The 26,877-nt window shown below is 38.2% G+C and overlaps 2 protein-coding genes across 2 annotated transcripts in view; both read right to left on the reverse strand.

Moving 5' to 3' along the window:
- Nucleotides 1-395: 395 nt before the first annotated feature.
- Nucleotides 396-6,264, reverse strand: LOC146699063 (sialic acid-binding Ig-like lectin 10). The gene is made up of 10 exons (XM_085471968.1): nucleotides 6,167-6,264; nucleotides 5,350-5,763; nucleotides 4,773-5,093; nucleotides 4,399-4,656; nucleotides 3,575-3,832; nucleotides 3,154-3,411; nucleotides 2,777-3,061; nucleotides 1,923-2,028; nucleotides 1,755-1,824; nucleotides 396-1,233 (listed from the first exon to the last, which is right to left on the reverse strand). The coding sequence occupies exons 1-10, from the start codon at nucleotides 6,225-6,227 to the stop codon at nucleotides 922-924; spliced, it is 2,343 nt and encodes a 780-aa protein (XP_085328094.1). The 5' UTR covers nucleotides 6,228-6,264; the 3' UTR covers nucleotides 396-921.
- A 5,334-nt stretch (nucleotides 6,265-11,598) lies between these two features.
- The window catches only part of LOC146699064 (sialic acid-binding Ig-like lectin 10), a 170,443-nt gene continuing 155,164 nt past the window's right edge, over nucleotides 11,599-26,877 (reverse strand). Inside the window, exons 6-9 of the mRNA XM_085472602.1 lie at nucleotides 15,300-15,569; nucleotides 14,922-15,206; nucleotides 13,060-13,112; nucleotides 11,599-11,907 (exon numbers count right to left, since the gene is read on the reverse strand). Of these exons, the coding sequence (XP_085328728.1) occupies nucleotides 11,599-11,907; nucleotides 13,060-13,112; nucleotides 14,922-15,206; nucleotides 15,300-15,569 (917 nt within the window). The remainder of the gene's footprint in view (nucleotides 11,908-13,059; nucleotides 13,113-14,921; nucleotides 15,207-15,299; nucleotides 15,570-26,877) is intronic.

Raw genomic sequence — 26,877 nt, forward strand, 5'->3', positions numbered from 1 at the left:
AAGCAGCTAGTCATTATTTTTCAAAATGTTCATAAAAAAGCTTAAAATACACATATTCATTCATCCATCCATTCTCTTACACTAATCCTTATCAGGGTCCCAGGCGCCCTGTGGGGGGTGGCAATAAAACATATTTAGTGTTGAACTCTATTGTTCTCAAGAGGTTTTAAGCCAAGTAAATAATAGAAAAAAATGTCATTTTTATTGATCAATATTCTGGGATTGTTTGGGGACTTTTGTCACTAGCATTAGAACTACTGAAGCTAGTTATATCAAAAGTTTAAATGGATTATTGGTATAGAACAAATGATTCGGTCAACCTGATGATGGTGCCGGATAAAAACTGAAAAAGAAAATAAATGATCTTATGCAAAAGAGGAAAGAAATGCATTTACTCTGGAGGAATACAAAACACAATACATCGTGTAAAAGAGCATTTTGTGAAAGCACAAAAAGAAAATTCCAAAGGTCATTTGGCACACTTTGGCTACACACTTTCAAATATATTTAACCAGACAATGGCAGTGTTGGCCATCTGCCAAATGGAAACTTAAACCGTTAAAAATCTGCAAAATACATCAAGAATAGAGTCAAGAAAAAGATAAGCCACTATATTTACTGCTACTACTAAATGTCACTGGCCAAGATTTTATAGTAAAGCAGTATAGGTATCTAAAATTTGCTAAACCATAACATTTTTCTAATATTTGTAATCCTTAAACTACTGCAGAGCACGATATTCAAAGCTAACATTCTGTAAGATTTGATTTGTTAATATTTGTGAAGTTTACAGTATAGAGAAAATTGTCCTACACTTAGTTATTCCAACACAAAATGGAAATCCATCCATCCATCCATCCATCCATCCATTACATCTGAAGAGATCAATATTTATCCTTAGCAACTATACAAAAGAATTCCTCAAATATCATCTGTTATGTCATTCACAGTGGAGTACACTGCCTCATCATCCTCGTCCTTCTTTTCTGTTTCACAATGTTTCATCTCCCCCTCCAACATTTTACCATCGTCTCCACCATCATCTTCTTGTTCTTTTTTTATTACCTTCTTAATTTCAGCGTACTCCGTCTTTGTGCTTTCTCGCATCCTTGCAGCCTTTCTGCCGCTGTGTGTTTTTAACAGGGAAAGATCAATGGTGGCATATTTCACTTCGTTTGTCCCACTGTTTGAGTTCAGGGTCTGGTTGTTTTGTAATGCTTGAGCATCATATATCTGTTCGGCACAAAGTAAATAGTTTCAGTCATTTATCAGCTACAGGCAGCCAAACATTGTGAATACTATCGATTTATCTTGTATATAGTCTTTCATGCTTCAAAGGGTTTGAGTTCTCATTGGGTGGCCTGAAAATTAGCTTTACACAAGAAAGAAACTTTGCATTACTTTAATTCTGGTTTCCATTTGTGTATTTGTTTATTTATTTTATTATATGTTTGTTGTATCATGAATATTAAAGATCAAAGTTTTACTGTGACAGAAAGTTGAGATGTCTCATATTTTAAGTCAAACCATCCTATTTGCATGGTTTCTCTCTCCATCTGTCCCTTACTGTATTGCGCTGGAGTACACCTGAGAATCGCCAGGCTGTGTTAAACACCGCCTAGCAGAATAAAGGTGGCGACACTGGATTACCAGCAGCAATGAGACTTCCACCATATGTATGTGAGATATTTGTGCTGAAACTCATTTAAACTATTTGAATAGTTATATCAAAAAAGACGAATTAACATAAATACCAGTGGATCATCTGGACGTGTCAGCATCACAAAAGTGTCATTCAAATGTCCAGAACTCGTCATTTCTTTCCTGTAGAAAAGGGCATATTTACAGAAACAATGTTGAAATGAATATTAAATTGAATCTACAGAGAAACCTTAGTAATAACTACAAAAATAATTCTGTACCTGTAACACTTTTTGGCCAAAAAGCAAACACCTGATGAAAGAACTGCACCAATCAAAAATGCAATGATAATTTCCAGAAATCGCCACCTAAGACCCGATGACGGCTCTGCAATCAAAGAAAACAACATGATAAAACCTGTTAACTCACATATTGAATTATATACAGTACACCTAATGGCTAGTCTAATGATTGTCTTAATTACATAGGTCATAGATTTGTTACGACTGTGATTGGAATCATATGTAAATTTGAGTGTGCAGGTGCTCCTCCATGGTTGGTGCATCCAGGGTGGATGGCTCGCACCGATTGGCTGAGGACCGGGAGGCAGCGGATAAGAAGAGACCGCCAGGGACTGCCATGTTATTCATTCTCGGCCCAACCCAACCGGCAGACCTTTCACTGTGTCACTATGTTACCATGTTGGTTAATGTAAGAGCATGTAGGGGTGGACCGCCTTTTTGTTTGATCAGTTTTCTCCTGTTTTTGTTAGGCAGGGAGGAAAGTGATTGTCGTTTGGTTTAATTCTTTTGAGTAGGTAAATTGTGTTTATTCCTGAGATAGGTTACCTTTTGTTTGTTGTTTTGGCCTTGGGTTCACCCTGAAGTTATGATATGCTCCCTTCCTTTGTTTAACTGCACTTATTGTAAATAAATCACTGTCAGAAAATATTAAGTGTGTGACGTGCTACTTGGGGTTGGACGGGGATGGATCACCCTTTATGTTGTGGTCTTTATGTAGACGGGCCATAACAGATTACATGGGTCCAGAAATGGTAGTAAAAATGTCAAGTGGTTAAAAGTGTTACAGAAAGGGTTTTAATTTAAAACAACAACAACAACCAAACAAAACTTACCATCTTTTTTGGACAAGTTGTTATTGATCAGCAGGTTCTCTCTTACTTCTCCATTTCCATTGTTGCTGACACATTCAACAGTGCTGTTGCCATGGTTTTTTACAGTGAGACTGACAGTGCTGTTGACTGTGTGGTTTGATACACTAGTAATGACAGAGTACTCAGTGTGGTGATTCAACAGAGGCCATGTGATGTTAGGTAAAGGAAAGCCTTCACTGATGCACACACAGGTCAAACCCTCAGACTGAAGCACACATCCTGAGCCATTCTGTATCTTTGTATGCCCTGTAAACATGTAGTCAGAATCATAAAACAGGACACGCTGCAAGCTATAATGTTAATGAACTTCAGGTTAAAAATACATGCCATCTACTTACAAGTCACAGTTACATCAACATATGAAGGCACAGCTGTGTCCAGATGTTTTACTGTACAGATGTACTGCCCTGAATGTTCTGATGTTACATTATGGACGACAAGTGTAGCTGATCCAGTGTCATTGTGCAGCTTTGTGTTAGAACTAAGTTTAGACCACACAATCACGGATGGAGGAACGCTTTCAGCACTGCAGGTCAGATTCAGAACATCTCCCTTCCTCACAGTTGTATTCCCAATGATCTGAGCAGCCCTGTTATCTGTGGAGAATATTTAGGTGGTTTATTTAAGGAGTTTGGAAACAACACTGGCACATAATCATTCTTCACGGCTTCAACTGCAAAATTAACCTGGAAGATGATAAGGCTGCTGATGACATCACTGGTGATGTTATCCAGTAATGTGACAATGTGTGGTACTTACATATTACTGTTATGGTGACGTTTTCCTTTAGGGTATTGTTCATATATGTAACTGTACAGATGTACTGTCCAGAATGATCCGGTTTCACATTTTGAATGACAAGTGTAGCTGATCCAGTGCCATTGTGCAGGTTTGTGTCAGAACCAAGTTTAGACCACACAATCAGAGATGGAGGGAAACTGTCAACACTGCAGGTCAGATTCAGAACATCTCCCTCCTTAACAGTTGTATTCCCAATGTTCTGAGCAGCCCTGTTATCTGTAAAATACATTTCAGTGATTTCAGTGGTATATTTATGGAGAGGGCAAGTTACACTGACATGTAATCATTCAACCAGAAAAATGAAGGATAAGAATGATAACAACGCGAGTTTAATTAATGCAAAGTGTAAAATGCCACAAATGTAAATAAAATGCAAATTACAATTTGGTCACTGTACAACATCATAATAGGTTTCAAAAGGCTCTTAATACATTTCCTCTTACTTCCCCTGTATAGTGCAGTCTACAGTGTTCCTCTTTCTAAACAAAGTTTTACTCTACATCTATAAATAAAAGATATACATTTGCACATCGTCTTCAACTTATCAAAATTATTTTAAATGACATTTTTGAAAAGTACAAGTCGTCAGTGGTATCACTGTCTAAACATTTCAAAGCCAATATACACAGATGTTGAGATGATATCACATATTTAATGAGGTGTGGCTGTAAGAGTTATTCAAAAGAATTACACTAATCTAAATGCACCATTTCAGAAACCAGATGAAACGAATATGACCACTGCTAAAAATCTTCTGCTTAAAAGCACAGTTTTGTACTTACATATCACTGTGATATTGACATCCTTTTTCAGGGTATTGTTCATATATGTAACTGCACAGATGTACTGTCCAAAATGTTCTGGTTTCACATTCTCAATGACAAGCCTGGCTGATCCAGAATAACTGTGCAGGTTTGTGTCAGAACCAAGTTTAGACCACTCAATCAGAGATGGAGGGAAACTTTCAACACTGCAGGTCAGATTCAGAACATCTCCCTCTCTAATAGTTGTAACACCACTGATTGTAATTTCTTTCATATCTGTGAGATAAAAATACACATTTTACAATCATGTTATTTCCTTTTCAGAATCTGCTGATGATTCAATAGATTTTAAAAAAATGCAAACAATAAATAGGAGGTTGCAAAGTACTCACAGTTTACATGTACAGTCAAAGTCTCCTCTGTAGATTTTCTACCTGTGAAGTTGATCTTGCAAGTGACATTGGTGTTGTGGTGTTCAGCTGAAGGATTAAAGGTCAAAGTTGAGATGTGTCTTTGTGTGAAATCCACCAGATTCTCAGTCTTGAAATTAGTGCTGTTTCCTGTAATGTAAGATTCAGTCCCTCCTGCTCCTCTCCATGTCCAGGTGATTTGAGGAACAGATCCAGAGCAGAGACCAGGAGCAGTGCAGGTCAGTGTGGCCTGCTGTCCCTCAGTCAGTGTGGGACTCATTACTGTGGGCTTCTGATTAAGACCTAATGGAAATAAATTGCATTAATGAACCCAAATTAACTACCGGAAGTTCATCTAGCACATTAATCTGGGTTCAAATAATAAGCTATTTAGTGAAAATGGTCGTTTTCCCAGGAACTGCTGCAGTTCCTACCAGCTACCATAGAGGTCAACAATTCCCCAGAAGAGTTAATACTTCATTAAGACCATAAAAATCCTAAATATGTTATTGTACATGACTTTTTTCTACATGATTGGCCTTGGAATAGATTTTCATACCTTTAACAGAGACAGTTACTCTTGGAATGAATGTGAATCCATCTTGTTGTCCATTCATTTCACCAGTAACTCTGAGCTGATATGATCCAGAATCAGACTCTTCCAGATCATTAATGATGATGCTGCAGTTGTTCTGACTCACATCAGGCTCCAAACGTGAGACTTGTCCTTCAAACCCAGACTGAGCTTTTTTGTCTGTGTTTTTGTTGCTGTGAAATATTATGACAGCTTCACTGCACCTGTGTTGAGATGCTTCACATTTGTACCAAACTATATGTTTGGGTGTAAAGCCAACACCAGTAGTAAAAGAACACGGGACCACAACACAGAGTCCAGCCTCTGCCGTTAGTTCTCGCTCAGTGAGATTAATACAGTATCCTTTGGCACAGTGTTCTTGCACCAAGGCAGAGGCACCTGTTAATGCAAAGGGAAAGATAAATATAGTGATAAAGAATATTTACTTTACAACAATAAACATGATGTCTAATTAAAGATATTGAAGTAACTTTTATCTTTTACACGGGCTGCTTGTTTGTGCTGTACTCCACAACTACTATAATGTTCTCATTTCACAGCTTATTATATCCAGGCTATGGAATCTCCCTGGATGTGCATCAACAATATCTCAGGACATGTTTAACAAAACATTAAATTAAAATGGCACACGAGCCAATAGATCATAGTAAAGGCACAAATTTATGATGAACTGTTGATAATAAAAAATTCTTATCATCTGGATACATTTCAGAAAAAGAGTGTTACATGCAAATATCAAATACAAATATAGCAGAATTACAGTAAAGGAGAAGATACAAACCTGTGTCAGCAATGCTTCCTTTTACAGAGACAAACAGAGCCGACCAGATGAGAACAAACATGTTCGTTGCTCGAGACGTTCAGTCTCTCCCTCCACAGAATAACTTATCCAGCAGATGAAGCAAAAAAGAAATCAAAACAAAAAATGCAATAAAGAAAAAGCCAACAGTTCACATCACACATCAAAAGAAAGATGTATAATATATATAATATTATATAAATGTATATTAACTGCCAAATAAGAGGACAGCCTTATAATATTTGATTAATAAATAATGGTCTTACTCACCATCACTGCTACAGATGTGAAAAAGTCTTTACATTTCTTCTTTTAAAAAGATTTTTTGAGCCACATTCAATTTTATTTTTACCTGTTTTACTTTGTTCTTCAAAACTTCTCTTCTCACTGATGACTGGTGACTCTCTAAACTGAAGTTTTTCATCCTCATCGCTCTTCTTTTTCTTCCTCCTTCTTGCAAAATGATTTCAGGAAGTTTCTCAGTAAACCACTCAACTTTACAGACTGACGTTCAAGTTCCTCTGTATGCTATATATAATTATAACATTGTTTATTAAAACATAATGTTATCTTATTTTAACATTCCAATAATGATGCTCCAACAAGTTTTATATTTTCATATCAGAATCAGAATCGGGATCAGAAGACTTTATTTATCTCCAAGGGGCAATTAACAAACAGCCGAGCAGCATACGTGGAAGATAAGGACAATAAGAACAAGCAATAGAAGTGAAATAATAAATACACAGAATATACAGAATATACAGTTTTAAAATTACACAGTTTTAAAATTAAAGTGACTGAAGGTGAATAAATAACCGCAAGTGACTAAAAGTGAATAAAGTGTCAGTAGTGTAAGAAGAATGTAGTTTATGTTTCTGGTGTGGGAAATGTTTTTATCGGCTGGAGTTAAAAAGCAGAGTGGCTTTGAGGACAAAGGTGGCTCTCCCTCTCTCAGTCCTGCAGGAAATGCAGCTGCATTTCCTGCAGAGGGGAGCCATTGAGATCCTGGGTGAAGAATGTGAGAGGGGTCGTTGATGATTTTGGCTGCCTGTCTAAGGGCCTGTTGGCTGAAAACCTGTGCCAGAGTTCTGACAGGCAGTCCAATGATTTTAGAGCACACTGATGGAGTGTGCTGCAGTCTGTTCCTGTTCTGAAGGCTGAGGGAGTGGAACCAGCAGGTGATGGAGAAGGTCATGATGCTTTCCAGGAAGGCATAGTAAAAAGTCATCATGATGGGTGTGCTGACTCCAAAGGAGTTGAGTTTCCTAAGGAGGTATAGCCTGTTGGCAGAGAATTTCAGGAGGTTGTTGAAGATGGTTCCCAGGTATTTGTACTCCTCAATACCTCCACTGGCTTCCCGTGGATGGTGGCGGTGACTGAAGCAGCCAGATCCCTCGGCCTACTGGAGAAGGTCACCACCATCTCTTTGGTTTTGCCTATGTTCAATTCAAGTCTGGAGCTGTCACAACACTTTACAAACTCCTGAAGAGTGGGCCTGTGGTGTTGTGAGGGGCCTGACAGCAGTGACAGGAGAAATGTTTTGTCAGCATATTCAACCAGGTGACAGTTGGGCTGTGTGGATCTGCAGTCATCGGTGTAGAGGATGAAGAGCACGGGGGAGAGCACACAGCCCTGGGGGGAGCCAGTGGAGGTGGAAAAGAGACCGGAAAGAGACTTGTTGACCCCAACTTTCTGAGTCCTGTTGGTGAAAAAGTCCAGTATCCACAGGAATAGCTGATCATCCAGGTGAAATCGGGTGGAAAGTTTAGTGGCCAGGATATGAGGCTGCAGAGTGTTGAACGCTGATGAGAAATCAGCAAACAGAAGTCTGGCGGAGGAGTCAGGGAGCTCCAGATGTTTGTGGATGGAGTCCAAGATGAAGATTTTGGCAGCATTCAACATCATACCACCGATACAACATCATTTTATTGCTATATAAGTGCTTTCTTATGTACTCAGTTAAAAAAAAGTTCCTTGAGACAGATTGAGTGCATTAAAGAACTTAAGAATTTAAAATAAACGTCCCCTCTCTCATTCTCAGTGTTTGCTGCCTCTCTGCAAACACTTCTGCATATTTAGGCTTCTTATGTATTTATTTATATTCTGCACCATCTCTGCTGCTCTTAGTATTGCCACGTAGCTCATTTTAATATTGTTTTAGCAATACACTGCTCTGCACTTGTATTTGTGAAAATTATTTTTAACCATTTAAAATAAGATCAGTGCAGCAGTTTGTTGTATGTGTGAGTCTACATAGCTGTACCCAGAGGATTGTGATCACCAACATTATATATGTCATAAAAAATTTAGTCTTTTTCTTCAAGCACACCATTGTTTTTCTTGTGACATTACCAATGAGTTTGATGTGTCACATGGCCCTCTTCCTATTGAAAAAACAAAAGTTGTATCCAAGATGACCGACTTCTAGGAGTCAACAATCCCCTTATAGAATGAATACTCCATTAAGACCATAAAAATACTAAATATGTTATTGTACATGACTGAATATCTTTTTTTCGACATGATTGTCCTTGGAATAGCTTTTCATACCTAGGTTCATTAGTAGTTCGAAGTTAGTCGGTTTTGAGTTTCTTCTATTCCCTGTTTAGATTCTTGTTTATTAGGTTCCCTAGTGTCTCTGTCCTCTGCTTCTCTCTCAGTGTTTCCGTGTTGATGCATGTTTGTGTGGGCATCCTTGTGTCTTGTTATAGAGTGTCTCTGCTTTCAACTAACACTTCCTCTTTCTTAAGTACCTCTAATGTACTTCCTCTGTCTTTGTGGTCAGCTTCAAGTAGTTTTATCACATTGCTCAACTGCTGTTCAGAAGCATATACTTCAAAAATGTAAATGTAAACATTTTATACCAAGCCTTTTCAGGAAAACTTATTAATACATCTTTGTATGCAAAAGTTTCCCAGATCACCTGCACAGCCTGTTCTGAGCTCATATATATGGAGGAGGCTGCACCAAATATACTGATCAATCTGCTTTAGTGTGCCCTGAGATAAAAGGGAGCTGATAAAGCTGATAAAATACCATTGATTAATTTACTTAGGCATGGTTCACAAACACGCTGTACCCAGACTCAACAGAAGAGACTCCACAGTGGTCAACATAGCGTAGAAGATCGACTGCCCCCTCCCCTGTTTCACATCTATACATCCCACTGCCTCAGAGCTGAGGAGATCACAAGAGACTCCACCCATCCTGCAGCCCACCTGTTGTACTTGCTGCCCTCAGGTAGACACGACAGGTGCATCCAAATCAGGACTAGCAGACTAGCAAACTGTTTCGCGACCACACTACAGAACACACACACACTCACCCTACCCCAACACGTCAGCACCTCTCACACACATACAATGCATAGACACAACACACACACACACACACACACACACACACACACTCACACAGAGAGAGAGAGAGAGAGAGAGAGAGAGAGAGAGAGAGAGAGAGAGAGGGGGAGATCATTAATACAAAGGATTGGAGCCGTTTTTGGATTTTCACTTGTTGGCTTTAATATGAACAGTCACATAAAATTCATTCCAGTTTTTTTTTTTTTGCCTTTGCTTCAATTAAGATGTTTCTTTAAATCTATAACAGCTTCCTTTTCAAAAAAGTTTACTGACATAGTAAGGAAGTAGCTAGGGACCTCAGTAAGTATGAGCAACAATAGCTTAGGGACAGTTTCTACAATAAAGAGGATTTCATCATCTGCTGTTCGTCAAAAAGTGCCATATTAAAAACAATTCAGCAGACCCTCAGAGTGCGGATACAAACTGTTTTCAGCTGTAGAGGTAGAGGTACGCTTCATGTACTTATCAACATACAGTTTAGCGGAGTGGATTAGAGTGCATTGGTGCTTGGGCCTCTTTTATTTAGCACGGTTATACCATTGTGAATTTAGCTATACAAATATGCTCAAGAGTCTATCATATGTTTGACATGCAACTAAAAATTCGAAAATATATATTTTCTAAATCAGTAACTTTGCAAATTTAGAGGAAATGTTTTCGGACAACATATGTGTCACATTTTAAACAGGGTTTGAATAATCAGCACTGACATACAGACATTTATGCCCTGGGTATAACAGACATGCTTACCTTGTGAAAGGCCCTCGGATTTCTTGGAGCAGAGAAACACTCTGTATTGTTGCTTTTCTCTATTGTATAAGCAGCGCCCGACTGCCAGAAACGCTCTGTGCGGGTAGCAAAGTCGGCTCCAACGCACATTCAAGTGAAAAAATAAAAAGTTAAAACGATATACCTTGCGGCGGTTGTGAAGTGCTGTGTGTCTGATGGGGTGTTTTTATATAGGTGGGGCTACTTTCAGTTGACCTCTGAGATGTAGAGATAAAAGAGTGTGATGTAAGGAAGAAAGGTGGAAAGTCTTTGGAGACTCTATTGGACATGGTTTCTGCTGGCCTCTGACATGATAAGACTAGTTGCATTAAAGCCATTAACTGTTTGTGAATATACACCTTTGGGCTGGGATGCTCTTGATAAGGGAGCCTCTTTTGTTTGCTTCATGACTTCTTTTGCAGCCTGTTGGGAGCCTAGCTGCACCCCCTCTGTCTAACTGTTGCAGAGTGTGAGAATTAACTATTTGTGAGAAACACCTTTGGGCTGGGATGCTCTTGATAAGGGAGCCTCTTTTGTTGCTTCATATCTTTTTACAGACTGTTGGGAGCCTAACTGTACACGCTCTGTCTAACTGTTACAGAGTGTGGGAATATGTGTTTTTTAGAAGTATCATAGCTTATTTCTAAAAGAAATACATGTTGTTTGCTACAGGTATATTACTACTTTTGATGTTTACTTGGTGGCCATGTGGCTTACTCTGTCTGCAACTAGTGTGTGTAAAAAATGGCCAGAGGGGAAAAAAGAATTTCCCCTCAAAGAGTAAAAACAATGAAGTTAAGCATATATCATTAAAAATGCAATAGGTAGCTTATATTTTTCTGGTAAGTTTTGATTGTTTCAAGAAAGACATTTAAACTTAGCTTTAATATATATTAGCTTTAACATATTGTCTTTGTCTTCCCACTCATTATTCTAAATGCCTTTTAATCTATACTGTCTCTTTTTTGCTCAATTCAAATAGTTAATATTATTAGAATGTGATAAACAGTTGAGAGAGCGAGAGGCTGACCTGTCCCTTTCCTTAAAAATTCAGTTGATTAATATTTGCTCAAAATGGGAACTACAATTGGCTTTAAGAACTATATTTTTGGATGACCGATATGCCAATATATTTATCCTTCTCAATCAAAGCATCAAAAACCAGTCTGAGAGCATTAATCACTGAGGTGGTCTTGGGCTCCTAAATGGACACTCTGATAGCTTAATAATGTTTTTAATTAACTCCATAACAAAACATTACTCAAATTCTATTGGTTATATCCTTCACATTTCATTCACTGCCTCATCTCGCCCTTCTACCCTTTCTGGTTCACATTGTTTCAGCTCCATTATCACATTCTTCTCTTGTCCCTCCAATATGTCTCCTTCCTCCCCAGCATCATCTCCCCATTGTTCTTCGACCACTTTCTTAATTTCAGCATAGTCTGTCTTTGTGCTCTCTTGCTTCCTTGCTGCCTCCCAGTCACTGTTTCTTTTCAGCAGGGAAAAATTAATATTGGCATACTCCACTTCCTTTGGCCCACTGTTTGAGCTCAGGGTCTGATTGTCTTGTAATGCTTGACCATTATATACCTGTTAAAGACAAAGGAAAAGAGACTCATCTTGTCTTGTACATTTACATTCTTTCATTCTAGGTTATTTTTCTTTTTATGCCCTGACAATCAGCTTGATGAAAGAACTGAAGCTTAATTTATTGCAATCGCTTACAATGTACTTAAAAAAAAACTGTTAAAGAAGACATGACAAGGATTTGAAACACTACATGCTCTCAGCTAAAACTCATGGTGTCCCTTTATGCATGAAATTAATATTGCATAGATTTACACTTCAATTCCAATTACTGCTAAAGAGAGACAGTGAAAGTGGACATTGGATCCTTGGTTTCTTATGATAAAATTCATTGTTGCAGCCAGGGACAGTATAAAGATGACCCCCTTAAACAACTTTTTAGTTTTAGAGTCATTACTTTCCACAATGTTATTCTTTTGTTATTAGTTAGTTAACATAAACTAATGTAAGGCTACTGACCAAAACACAAGATTGTGCTAAACAAGTTCTATTATCTTTAACTTTTAAAAAAGTCCAGCTTCGAAGACAGTGTCACATCTATGTCAGTTTTTGAGAGCAGGATTCCATGATTTAAATTAACCTTTATACATGTGGTGTTTCATATCCACTTTAAAGTGCACACAGTGGTGTGAAAAAGTGTTTGTTACAATTAAATGTTTCAGATAATCAAACAAATTTAAATATTAGACAAAGATAACACAACTGAACACAAAATGTATTTTCTAAATGACAGTATACATTATTAAGAGGGAAAAAATCCAAAGCTACATGGCCATTTATGAAAAAGTTATGGTGGTGTATCTCATCTTTTGAGTTCAATTTCTGGCCTGATTACTGCCACACCCATTTTCAATCAAGAAATTACTTACTGTAAATAGGACCTGCATGGCAAAGTTGAGTAGGCCTCATATTGCAATACAGGGAAATTCAGCAACAGTTAAGAAACAATGTAATTGAGATGTGTCAGTCTGGAAAAGGTTATAAAGACATTTCTAAATCTGTGGGAATCCATGCAAACCTCAGTGAGAGGCATTATCCACAAATGGCAAAAACATGGAATAGTGGTGATCTGGAGTGGCCGGCTGACCAAAATTGTGTCACGGTCCGCTGTGACGGACCGAGTGGAGAATGCGTGTAATGGACCCAGGTGCGTACACAAGTGAGCAGACGGAAGTGAGCTTTAACAGAAGGCGAGCCTTTTATTGTGGCTGGTAACACAAGAGAAACAAACAAGAATAAGGGCAGCACAAAAGCAATAACTAAACAGAAACCTAAACTGGGAATGAACTAAGGTAAGGCTATGACTTAGAATACAACAGACCGGGCATGGAAACACGGAGGGTGGGAACACAGACGACGTGACACAGACTGTAAGAAACACAGAGACTAAATACACATGAGGGATGATCAGGGGAAGTGGCCACACATGGAAACGCAGCTGACACACATGAACTTAACGACAGGACAGGAGGAGTGAAACTGAATACACTGACAGTGAATGCAGGCCTTCAAAGTAAAACAGGAAACATGAGACATGAACCGGGGAGACGTAGTACAGGGGGAGGTGACAATACTGACAGCATGAACTTGACAGTACAAGACGCACAGACATAAACACACGAAGGGCAAGGGAGACGTAATGCAAGGGTGATATATACAAATGGCTGGACTACCTTAATGAACCTAAACAATCAATAAACATCAAAATAGACTAAACACAAAACACCGGGTCGCACGACCCAGGACCATGACAAATTTGATACTCAATACTTGAAATGTGCAATTCACTTGTATTTTTATTTTTTATTCCTATTTATTCTATTTATCCCCTTTGTATATTTTATTTATATTTGTCTCTGTATTTATATATGTGTGTGTGTGTGTGTGTGTGTGTGTGTGTTGCTGTGCTTTTTTTGGAAGTCGAATTTCCCAGAGGAACCCACCCGAGGGATTAATAAAGTTCTATCTTATCTTATCTTATCTTAAATTGCCCTAAAAACTAAATTGTGAAAACTCATCCAAGAGGTCATTAAAGACCCCAGAACAATATCCAAAGAACTGCAGGCCTCACTTGCCTCAGTTAAGTTCAGTGATGCAACCATAAACAAGAGACTGGGCAAAAATGGCATCCATGAGAGAGAGTTCCAAGGTGAAAACCAGTGTTGAGTAAATGAGCATAAAGGGGGAAAAAACTATTTTGCCAGTGATCCAAAACACACCAGCAAGTCCACCTCTGAATGGCTTAGGAAAAACAAACTGAAGACTTAGGAGCGGCCTAACTAAACTGCCTTTTGTGTTGACTTTTTTTCTTTGTCTAATATCTAAAGTTATTTTATGATCTGAAATGTTTAACTCTGACAAACATACAAATAAAATAGGAAACTGGGGCAACCACTTTTTCACACCACTGTATACAAAATCAAAATAATCTTGTTATTAAGGCTAATCTTAATCTGAACCACTTTCTTGCAGAACCTTTATGTGGGAACTTTCAGTATAATGTAAACAAGTAAACTATGGATGCTTCAAAGACATCAAAATTTGTGCAGAAACTCCTATTTTGACAAGTAAATCAAAAAATGTCTGATGAATTAATACCAGTTTATTTTGATGTGTCTCCATCTCCAAAATCTCATCTGAAGTTCTCAATTTTTGAATGTTCTGTTTTTTTCTGAAGAAAAAGATAGAGAGACAAATTCATGTTCAAATTCCTCTACAGAGAAAACCTAATAATAATTAGACACCTGTAGCCTTACCTGTAGCAATTTTTAGCTAAAAAGCAAATGAGTGTTGCAAGAACTGTCCCAGTGAACAAGACAATGATGACGTTCAGGTATTCCAGCCTAAAAACTGTGAATTGAAGTGAATTTAAAAAGGAATAAAGTTGGTTCCATGTTGCTTAAAATGCATACTGCAAATGTGTGTTTGAAGATTGTCTTTTTACAAAGATTGCATTAACAAGTGTGGTCCTAAGAGGTTAAATTGGTGTTCAAAAATGTTTGGTTGGAAATACTTACTATTATTGTCTGGCAAGTTTTTTTGGATTGTGAGACTTTCTTCTGCTTCCCCCATTCCATTGTTGCTGACACATTCTAAAGTAGTGCTGCCATTGTTTTTCACAGTTAAACTGACTGTGCTGTTTACTGTGTGGTTTGACACAGTGGTAAAGACAGAGTAATCAGTGCTGTTCTTCAGAAATGGCCATTTGACAGTAGGTAAAGGAAACCCTTCACTGATACACACACAGGTCAAAACCTCTGACTGAAGCACACATCCAGAGCCATTCACTATTTTTGAAAACCCTGTAAGCGCATGTTTAGGATCATTAAACAAGTGAAGCATTGATTTTAGCGTAAGGATGACATTCAGATTTAAGATCAGTGCCGTCTACTTACATGTCACAGTCACGTTGACATATGAAGTCACAGTTGTGTGCAGATGTTTGGTTGCACAGATGTACTGTCCAGAATGTTCTGCTGTCACATTCTGAATGACAAGTGTAGCTGATCCAGTGTCATTGTGCAGATCAGTTTTAGTCAGAAGGTTTGTGTTGGTACTTCTCCAGACTATAAGAGCTGGAGGGAAGCTTTCGACACTGCAGGTCAGATTCAGAACATCTCCCAGTTTAACGGTTGTATTTCCAATGATCTGAGACTTCCTTTTATCTGTAAAACACATTTTAGTAATTTATTTACTAAAGTAATTTACTGTGTTGTGCATGGTGAACCAATACAGGAATTGAACCATATATTGGGTGTGGGGGAGATTACTCTCCTTATGACCAAGGAAGTTGTGATCAGGAAGTCACACGCACACAAACACACACACACACACACACACACATAGTGCCTTGTCTTAGAACCATTGGGGGGGGGTTACGGTGGGAGGTGCTTGTGCTGTGATGTGTATTGTAACTGTCATGTCAATAAATAGCTGAGAGGAGAGCTGCTCTTTGAAGGATTTGGGCTAGAGACAGGTGATGAGACCAAGGCTTCCCTTGTTAGCAAGTTAAAGACCGGTTGAAGATGTTCTGTTTTGTCTTGTGTTCTTCATGATGAATAAGTCTCTAAACTAGCAGGGCCTGTGGAAACACAGACCCAACAAAAAAAAGGACCCTTCTTGGGGCTCTAATGCTAAACTCATCTTTCAGTTGTCATTAATATTAATAATAACATTTATAATAATAATAATAATAATAACAATAATAATAATAACTAGAAAGCGAAAATTTCTGAAGAAATTTTAAGTGTGCCTATGCCGCCGCTAATCAGTATAGTTTGCCATTCAAACGGCTACAGAGAGCAAAACTCACCGGAGCAGCCATTCTCCACCATGAACTATGGTAAAACCAAACACCGCTCGCGCCTCACAGATGACAGCTTACAGTTTTGTGTAAAGATGAGGTGACTTCGTACAGCCCCAATTTGTAGACGCTGTGCGCAGAGGTTCATAAGCAGACCCGACAATGTTTGCATGAACACACTTTGAAGCATTACGTTATGGACCACTTTTCACACATAGTTGCTGTACCCACACAGCCGGCTGTAGCTTTTCATCTCATAGCCCGACACATACACAAAAAAAAAAAAAAAAAAAGCAGAGAGAGCACAGACTTTACACCTGAGAGGCGTGATTGCAGATGCCGCTGAGGTGGGTCCACCTCCCCTGCAGCGGCACTGCAGACCACGCCCTGCCACACACATCAAACACGTAAAATAAATATTTATGCACTTTTCATTCACTTTTTGTTTTTTGTTATTTTTACACAGTGTTCTGAATGATTAACAATGGTCTACAGCCAATCTTGTGTATTATTATACAAACTTTGGTTGTAAGATTCAGATAACTATTTAATAAAAGCTAAATATTTTATATGAGAGTAAGAAAGAAAAGTATATCTTTGTCTCATACTCTCATCAGACAATACATGAACCTCTCAATAAACAAAATATTTGCTCGGCTTAAATGACAAACCGCTATTTTACACAGTGGAACACTTATTTTTAAACAAAACCAATGCAGTTCGCCACTGACAGTGCTTACCTTTGCACATCACAGTAAACACTGAACCAAGATGGCGCCCACGCGAACGAGAAATCTGAACTACGGTGTCCTGCAGAGGACAAATGGTCAAAATTGCTAAAATTTACAACATATATGCAGCTCAACAGCGACACCTTGTGACTTATTCCAGTCACTACCTTACATATACATAACGTCTTACCTGACATTCAGTTCACCGGACACTCATACTGAATCACCAGCCCATATAAATGAAAAATAAGTCCAGCAGCCAACCAAGAGTCATCACGAAAGACTAGGGGTGACACGACAGCGTGAGCGGGCCTGGGTGTCAGCCAGCCCAGCCTGGGTGTCAGCCAGCCCGACCTGGGTGGCAGCCAAGCCGCGCTAGCCAGCTAGCCGCCATGCGGCGGTGAAACGAGAGCGTGAGCCGGCCTGGGTATCAGTCAGCCCGGCCTAGGTGTCAGCCAAGCCGCCCTAGCCAGCTAGCTGCCATGCGGCGCTAGCAGTAACATCGTGAGAGATATGGGACTTCTTGATAAAACGAGCAGATATTTGAAGTTTACACCCCTACATTCTCGCCTGAAAATAGGGGAGGCTGTCATAAAGTTCAAAATCAGTAACTTAGCGCGCACAGCTGTATAGAAACTCCGTCGTGCTAGCTAGCACGCAGTACAGTTATTGTAACTGTCAGCACAACGAAAATAAACTACACCTAAACTCGGTTTATATCTGACCCAAATAGAGTGCAGTTAATAACGTCTTACCTGAAATTCAGTTCACCAGCCGCCTGCTTCTCCTGCATTGGGTTTCCCTTATCCACGATTGAGCTCCGCGTTAGCCACCACCGGTCGATCGGTGTTTCTTTCCCCGCATACGAGGGGAAGAGACATATACCGGTGGCTAACGCGGAGCTAGCTAGCCACCGGTATATGAACAACTCAGTTATTTTTTCCACATCGACCAGCATCATCGGCCCATATAAACGAAAAATAAGTCCAGCTAAGACAAAGACTGTTTGCGGAGCGATCGGGGGTGAAAGGAGTTAGAGACGCCTCACTGAAAGCCAAGCCTGGGTGCTTTTGAGCGAAGCGGCACTAGCTAGCCGAGCTAGCTAGCCGGCTAGCCGGCCGGCCAAACTAGCAAGCCGGCTAGCAGCAACATCGTGAGAAATCTGTTGCTAATATGGGATGTTTTGACAAAACGAGCAGATATTTGACGTTTACACACCTACATTCTCACCTGAAAACCGGTCGATCGGCGGCCGCCTCACATGTTTCTTTCCCCACATATGAGGGGAAAGAGACACATACCGGTGGCTAGCTAGCTCCGCGTTAGCCACCACCAAACAACTCAGTTTTTCCTCATCGACCAGCATCATCGGCCCATATAAACGAAAAATAAGTCCAGTGTGAAACAGTCGCTTGGCGAGCGATCGGGTGGTTTAGCGAGTGTCAGCCTCTTAAGTTTAAGACAAGCCCGGCTGCTTTTTAAGCGACGCGGCGCTAGCTACCCAGCTAGCGTCAGTACACAGGAACTACTTCCGGTAGTTATACAAAATAAAAGCGTCCACAGGGACACAGCGGCCGCCTCGCATTACTCCCGACATACCACTAGAGTGAGCCAGCACACCACAAATGAAGTTTTCTTGTTCTCCATTCATTTCAATGGGAAAAAACTTGCATTAAAATATTCATATTTAAAAAACTATAGAAGTAATAAACACCAAAAGTCATAGCAACTCATTCCAGCTCCAGCCGCACACAATGATATATCATATGTGAACCTTGTCTCAAAACTGTGGGGCGAGTTAAGGTCCAAAATTTCAGGCGGAAAAAGAATAATAACTAGAAAAATTTGCATTTCCTGCGAAAATGCAGTGTGGATGCTTAAAGCTGAAGCTGTATGCAAAAAGTAGCTGAAAAAGCTGAAAAGTTGCAGAAATTGTAAAAACTTTGCAGAAGCAAAAGAAGTTTGCTAAAATGGAATAACTTAGCAGAACTGCAATATCTTAGAGGAAACATAATACTTGGCAGAAATACAATAGCATAGCAGAATTTAGCAGAAATATTGTAACTTACCAGAAACATAACTTCTCAAAAATACAAGAATTTAGGAGAAATAGTATAAGATAACAGAAAGAATATATTTAGCCAAAAATACTTAAACATTACAGAAACACTATGATTTAGAAAAATAGTACAACAGAGCAGAAATATTGTGATTTACCAGAGACACTGTGATGAACTATGAATATTGTAATTTTAAACTAAGACTATGTTTTAGCACAAATATTATAATTTGGCAGAAATACTATAATTTAGCAGAAATACTATATTAAGCACAAATCCTATAAAAAGCAGAAATGGTATGATTAAGCATGAATACTACATTTAGTAGAAATACTTTGTTTTAGCACAAATCCCATAAAAAGCAGAAATACTGTACTATGATTTAGTAGAAAGACTATAATTAATCAGAAATACTAAATTTAGCAGAAATACTATATTAAGCACAAATCCTATGAAAAGCAGAAATAGTATGATTAAGCATAAATACTACATTTAGCAGAAATACTATATTAAGCACAAATCTTATAAAAAGCAGAAATACTATATTAAGCACAAATCCTATAAAAGCAGAAATAGTATATTAAGCACAAATCTTATAAAATAGCAGAAATAGTGTGATTTAGCACAATAGTAATAAGTTAAACAGAAAAATTGGAAAAGCAAAATGGACAGCTGAAAAAATGCTGAACATGCTGAGGTTCCCTCAAATATACTTGTTAAATGACAAAAATCAGCAAAAAAATTTATGACTGCCACACAATTACAAATATGTACACATGAGGAAACACACATGCACAGAGAGACACACACACAAGATCCAATTCAGTCAACCAGTCTAAATATATTGAATTTGAATCTTACAATGGGATCATCCCATTAAAAGGCTTTCTCTCTCTCTCTCTCTCTCTCTGTCACACACACACACACACACACACACACACACACACACACACACACACACACACACACACATAGGGAGAGAGAAGTAAGTTTCTAGGTCAGCCTGGGAGCTGGTGAATTTGAATCCACCAATCAGAGAGGCTGTGCACTTTTCCCCACCAAAACAGGTGCATCTGTTTACACACGCAGCAGCACAGAGAGACACAGGATTTTTGCAGTCTATTTCTCATAGTGACGACTCCCCTCAAACAAATGACCGTAATTTCCTAACCGTAGGGGCTAGAACGGTCATTCTTACACCGTTTTGTTCAGAAGAGATGGGGGAATTTTCAAGTGTTGACAATTTATCATTAAAATATGAATTTTTAGAGATATATGACATGGATGACTTGTTGACTTAGAAGCCACGAATTCCCCAATATGCAAATTTGAATGTCTGAGACCACATATGTGATTGGCTGGCTGGGAAGCCGTGCAGGCCCTGATTTGTGGATTTGAATTCCTCAGCCCTCAGATATGATTGGCTGGCTTAGAAGCCACGAAGGCCCCAATATGCAAATTTGAATGCCTCAGGACACTTATTTGATTGGCTGGGAAACTGTGCAGGCCCTGATTTGAAAATTTGAATGTCTAAGTCCTCACAGAGGATTGGCTGCCTGGGGACCTGGCAGAAATATATAGAAATACTATTATTAAGCATAAATACTACATTTAGTAGAAATACTATGTTTTAGCACAAATACTATAAAAAGAAGAAAAACTATAATTTAGCAGAAATACTATATTAAGCACAAATCCTATAAAAAGCAGAAATACTATAATTTAGAACAAATAGTATAAAAAGCAGAAATACTATAATTTAGCAGAAATACTATGTTAGGCACAAATCCTATAAAAAGCAGAAATACTATAATTTAGCAGAAATACTATGTTAGGCACAAATCCTATAAAAAGCAGAAATACTATAATTTAGCAGAAATACTATATTAGGCATAAATCCTATGAAAAGCAGAAATAGTATGATTTAGCAGAAATACTGTATTTAGCACAAGTACCGAAAAGTACCAGAAATACTATGATTTAGCAGAATAGTAATAACTTATTGAAACACAAATGCACAGAGGGACACACAAACACAGGCTCTAATCCAGTCAACCAGTCTAACTATGTTCAATTTAAATCCTACAATGACATGCTGCCAAATAAGGGCAGGGTCCTCTCTCTCCCACTAAACACACACACACACACACACACACACACACACACACACACACACACACACACACACACAGACAGACACAGAGGGAGAGAGCTGCCAAATTTAAATCCACCAATCAGAGTGGCTGTTTACGTTTTCCCGCCAAAACAGGTGCATCTTTTTACACACGCAGGACAGAGAGGCACAGGATTATTGCAGCCTATTTCTCATAGTGAGGACTCCCCTCAAACAAATGACCATAATTTCCTAACCGTAGGGGCTAGAGCGGTCATTCTTACACCGTTTTGTTCAGAAGAGATGGGGGAATCTTCCAGTGTTAACAATTTATCATTAAAATATGAATTATTAAAGATATTTGACTTCTAATGCACCATAACTGAGCAGAGCGAAGCAAAAACTGCCTTGACTTGCCCTCAAACAACGCTTTCTAACTCTAAATCTATTTGGAGTATCGATATCATTCTTTCACCGTAAGAGACAGCAGGCTTTGGTGAACAGTCATAGAAATTTTCAGGTCTCTGTGGAAATCCAACAAAAAGTTATGACGAGAGAAAAAAGTGGTTCATTTCCAGAGTTTTAAATCTGAAGAAATCTGAGCGACGGACGAATTTCCTACCCTCAAACAAGTCCAACTCATTTCAGAACGGTAATAGGTGAGAAAGAAATTCTTGAATTGTGAGCGTCAGGGGTGTCTGAAGATATTCGGGGACAAGCCTCATGTCTTAAAGTCGCTTCGTTAAGGAGATATGACGATTCGAATATGCCTCTCATTACAGAAATCCAGCGATGATTTTGAACAAGCTCTCCATTGACTTTATATGGAGAGTTTTGAGACCTTGTGTTGGTCTGAGGAGATTTGCCAAAATTCTATAAATCCCACAACAATGATAGTGACATTTTCTGAAAGCCAGCAAAAATACCTACGTTTTGATGTATAATTTGTGGAAGTTGAGTGAAAATTGAGCAAGTAGCAAGAAGTTGTTCGGACATGAAGTGAAAATTGCAAAACCTTCAGTGGCACACTGGAAGCCAAGAGCATAGCAACCATAACAACGCATGTATTTTGTGAAAAATCACAATTTTGCAACTGAAAACTTTAAGAGGCATAAAAGTAAAACGGTAAAAGATTTGAAAAAGCTGAATCATACATGAATAGCCCAATAATTTGTGAACATTTTAAAGTTTGAATGGTTTTTCTAGGCAAAAGTATGAGGAAGTAGTTAAGTTTCAAAAACAAGCAAAATTTAGCAGAATTTTGGAAGTTTTCCATTCATTTCAATGGGACAAATTAAAGGAAAAAAGCTTAATATTTTAAAAAGTATAATAGCAAAAAATAGCAAAAATCATAGCGCAAATTAGCAGAAATAGCAGAATAGTTTAAAATTTGAACGGTGAAAATAGCACAAAAATTGTGGAAGTAGTTAAAGGACGAAAAACGAGCAACTTGAAGAATAATAATAACTAGAAAAATTTGCATTTCCTGCGAAAATGCAGTGTGGATGCTTAAAGCTGAAGCTGTATGCAAAAAGTAGCTGAAAAAGCTGAAAAGTTGCAGAAATTGTAAAAACTTTGCAGAAGCAAAAGAACTTTGCTAAAATGGAATAACTTAGCAGAACTGCAATATCTTAGAGGAAACATAATACTTGGCAGAAATACAATAGCATAGCAGAATTTAGCAGAAATATTGTAACTTACCAGAAACATGATAACTTCTCAAAAATACAAGAATTTAGGAGAAATAGTATAAGATAACAGAAAGAATATATTTAGCCAAAAATACTTAAACATTACAGAAACACTATGATTTAGAAAAATAGTACAACAGAGCAGAAATATTGTGATTTACCAGAGACACTGTGATGAACTATGAATCTTGTAATTTTAAATTGAGACTATGTTTTAGCACAAATATTATAATTTGGCAGAAATACTATAATTTAGCAGAAATACTATATTAAGCACAAATCCTATAAAAAGCAGAAATGGCATGATTAAGCACAAATACTACATTTAGTAGAAATACTTTGTTTTAGCACAAATCCCATAAAAAGCAGAAATACTGTACTATGATTTAGTAGAAAAACTATAATTAATCAGAAATACTAAATTTAGCAGAAATACTATATTAAGCACAAATACTATGAAAAGCAGAAATAGTATATTAAGCACAAATCTTATAAAATAGCAGAAATGCTATGATTTAGCACAATAGTAATAAGTTAAACAGAAAAATTGGAAAAGCAAAATGGACAGCTGAAAAAATGCTGAACATGCTGAGGGTCCCTCAAATATACTTGTTAAATGACAAAAATCTGCAAAAAAATTTATTACAGCCACACAATCACAAATATGTACACATGAGGAAACACACATGCACATAGAGACCCACACACAAGATCCAATTCAGTCAACCAGTCTAAATATATTGAATTTAAATCTTAGAATGAGATCATCCCATTAAAAGCCTCTCTCTCTCTCTCTCTCTCTCTCTCTCTCTCTCTCTCTCTCTCTGTCACAGACACACACACACACACACACACACACACACACACACACACACACACACACACAGGGAGAGAGGACTAAGTTTCTAGGTCAGCCTGGGAACTGCTGAATTTGAATCCACCAATCAGAGAGCCTGTGCACTTTTCCCCACCAAAACAGGTGCATCTGTTTACACACGCAGCAGCACAGAGAGACACAGGATTTTTGCAGTCTATTTCTCATAGTGACGACTCCCTCAAACAAATGACCGTAATTTCCTAACCGTAGGGGCTAGAACGGTCATTCTTACACCGTTTTGTTCAGAAGAGGTGGGGGAATCTTCAAGTGTTGACAATTTAATATTAAAATATGAATTTTTAGAGATATATGACATGGATGACTTGTTGACTTAGAAGCCACGAATTCCCCAATATGCAAATTTGAATGCCTGAGACCACATATGTGATTGGCTGGCTGGCTGGGAAGCCGTGCAGGCCCTGATTTGTGGATTTGAATTCCTCAGCCCTCATATATGATTGGCTGGCTTAGAAGCCACGAAGGCCCCAATATGCAAATTTGAATGCCTCAGGACACTTATTTGATTGGCTGGGAAACTGTGCAGGCCCTGATTTGAAAATTTGAATGTCTCAGTCCTCACAGAGGATTGGCTGCCTGGGGACCTGGCAGAAATATATAGAAATACTATTATTAAGCATAAATACTACATTTAGTAGAAATACTATGTTTTAGCACAAATACTATAAAAAGAAGAAAAACTATAATTTAGCAGAAATACTATATTAAGCACAAATCCTATAAAAAGCAGAAATACTATAATTTAGAACAAATAGTATAAAAAGCAGAAATACTATAATTTAGCAGAAATACTATGTTAGGCACAAATCCTATAAAAAGCAGAAATACTATAATTTAGCAGAAATACTATGTTAGGCACAAATCCTATAAAAAGCAGAAATACTATAATTTAGCAGAAATACTATATTAGGCATAAATCCTATGAAAAGCAGAAATACTATGATTTAGCAGAATAGTAATAACTTATTGAAACACAAATGCACAGAGGGACACACAAACACAGGCTCTAATCCAGTCAACCAGTCTAACTATGTTCAATTTAAATCCTACAATGACATGCTGCCAAATAAGGGCAGGGTCCTCTCTCTCCCACTAAACACACACACACACACACAGGGAGAGAGGACTAAGTTTCTAGGTCAGCCTGGGAACTGCTGAATTTGAATCCACCAATCAGAGAGGCTGTTTACGTTTTCCCGCCAAAACAGGTGCATCTTTTTACACACGCAGCACAGAGACATAGACCTGCTTCTTTCAGTTTATTTCACATAGTGAGGATTCCCCTCAAACAAATGACCATAATTTCCTAACCTTAGCGGCTAGAGCGGTCATTCTTACACCGTTTTGTTCAGAAGAGATGGGGGAATCTTCAAGTGTTGACAATTTATCATTAAAATATGAATTTTTAGAGATATATGACATGGATGACTTGTTGACTTAGAAGCCACGAATTCCCCAATATGCAAATTTGAATACCTGGAGCCCACATACATGATTGGCTGGCTGGGAAGCTGTGCAGGCCCTGATTTGTGGATTTGAATTCCTCAGCCCTCAGATATGATTGGCTGGCTTAGAAGCCATGAAGGCCCCAATATGCAAATTTGAATGCCTCAGGACACATATATGATTGGCTGGGAAACCGTGCAGGCCCTGATTTGAAAATTTGAATGTCTAAGTCCTCACAGAGGATTGGCTGCCTGGGGACCTGGCAGAAATATATAGAAATATATAGAAATACTATGATTAAGCATAAATACTACATTTAGTAGAAATACTATGTTTTAGCACAAATACTATAAAAAGCAGAAATACTATAATTTAGCAGAAATACTATATTAAGCACAAATCCTATAAAAAGCAGAAATGGTATGATTAAGCATAAATACTACATTTAGTAGAAATACTTTGTTTTAGCACAAATCCCATAAAAAGCAGAAATACTGTACTATGATTTAGTAGAAAGACTATAATTAATCAGAAATACTAAATTTAGCAGAAATACTATATTAAGCACAAATCCTATGAAAAGCAGAAATAGTATGATTAAGCATAAATACTACATTTAGCAGAAATACTATATTAAGCACAAATCCTATAAAAGCAGAAATAGTATATTAAGCACAAATCTTATAAAATAGCAGAAATAGTGTGATTTAGCACAATAGTAATAAGTTAAACAGAAAAATTGGAAAAGCAAAATGGACAGCTGAAAAAATGCTGAACATGCTGAGGTTCCCTCAAATATACTTGTTAAATGACAAAAATCAGCAAAAAAATTTATGACTGCCACACAATTACAAATATGTACACATGAGGAAACACACATGCACAGAGAGACCCACACACAAGATCCAATTCAGTCAACCAGTCTAAATATATTGAATTTGAATCTTACAATGGGATCATCCCATTAAAAGGCTTTCTCTCTCTCTCTCTCTCTCTCTGTCACACACAAACACACACACACACACACACACACACACACACACACACACACTTCTCTCTCCCTGTGTGTGTGTATGTAAGTTTCTAGGTCAGCCTGGGAGCTGGTGAATTTGAATCCACCAATCAGAGAGGCTGTGCACTTTTCCCCACCAAAACAGGTGCATCTGTTTACACACGCAGCAGCACAGAGAGACACAGGATTTTTGCAGTCTATTTCTCATAGTGACGACTCCCCTCAAACAAATGACCGTAATTTCCTAACCGTAGGGGCTAGAACGGTCATTCTTACACCGTTTTGTTCAGAAGAGATGGGGGAATCTTCAAGTGCTGACAATTTAATATTAAAATATGAATTTTTAGAGATATATGACATGGATGACTTGTTGACTTAGAAGCCACGAATTCCCCAATATGCAAATTTGAATGCCTGAGACCACATATGTGATTGGCTGGCTGGGAAGCCGTGCAGGCCCTGATTTGTGGATTTGAATTCCTCAGCCCTCAGATATGATTGGCTGGCTTAGAAGCCACGAAGGCCCCAATATGCAAATTTGAATGCCTCAGGACACTTATTTGATTGGCTGGGAAACTGTGCAGGCCCTGATTTGAAAATTTGAATGTCTCAGTCCTCACAGAGGATTGGCTGCCTGGGGACCTGGCAGAAATATATAGAAATACTATTATTAAGCATAAATACTACATTTAGTAGAAATACTATGTTTTAGCACAAATACT

This window comes from Copadichromis virginalis, linkage group LG11, assembly GCF_057382275.1.
Source record: "Copadichromis virginalis isolate Kocher_CV1m ecotype Utaka linkage group LG11, C_Virginalis_male_GT1.1, whole genome shotgun sequence".
NCBI classification, from domain to species: domain Eukaryota; kingdom Metazoa; phylum Chordata; class Actinopteri; order Cichliformes; family Cichlidae; genus Copadichromis; species Copadichromis virginalis.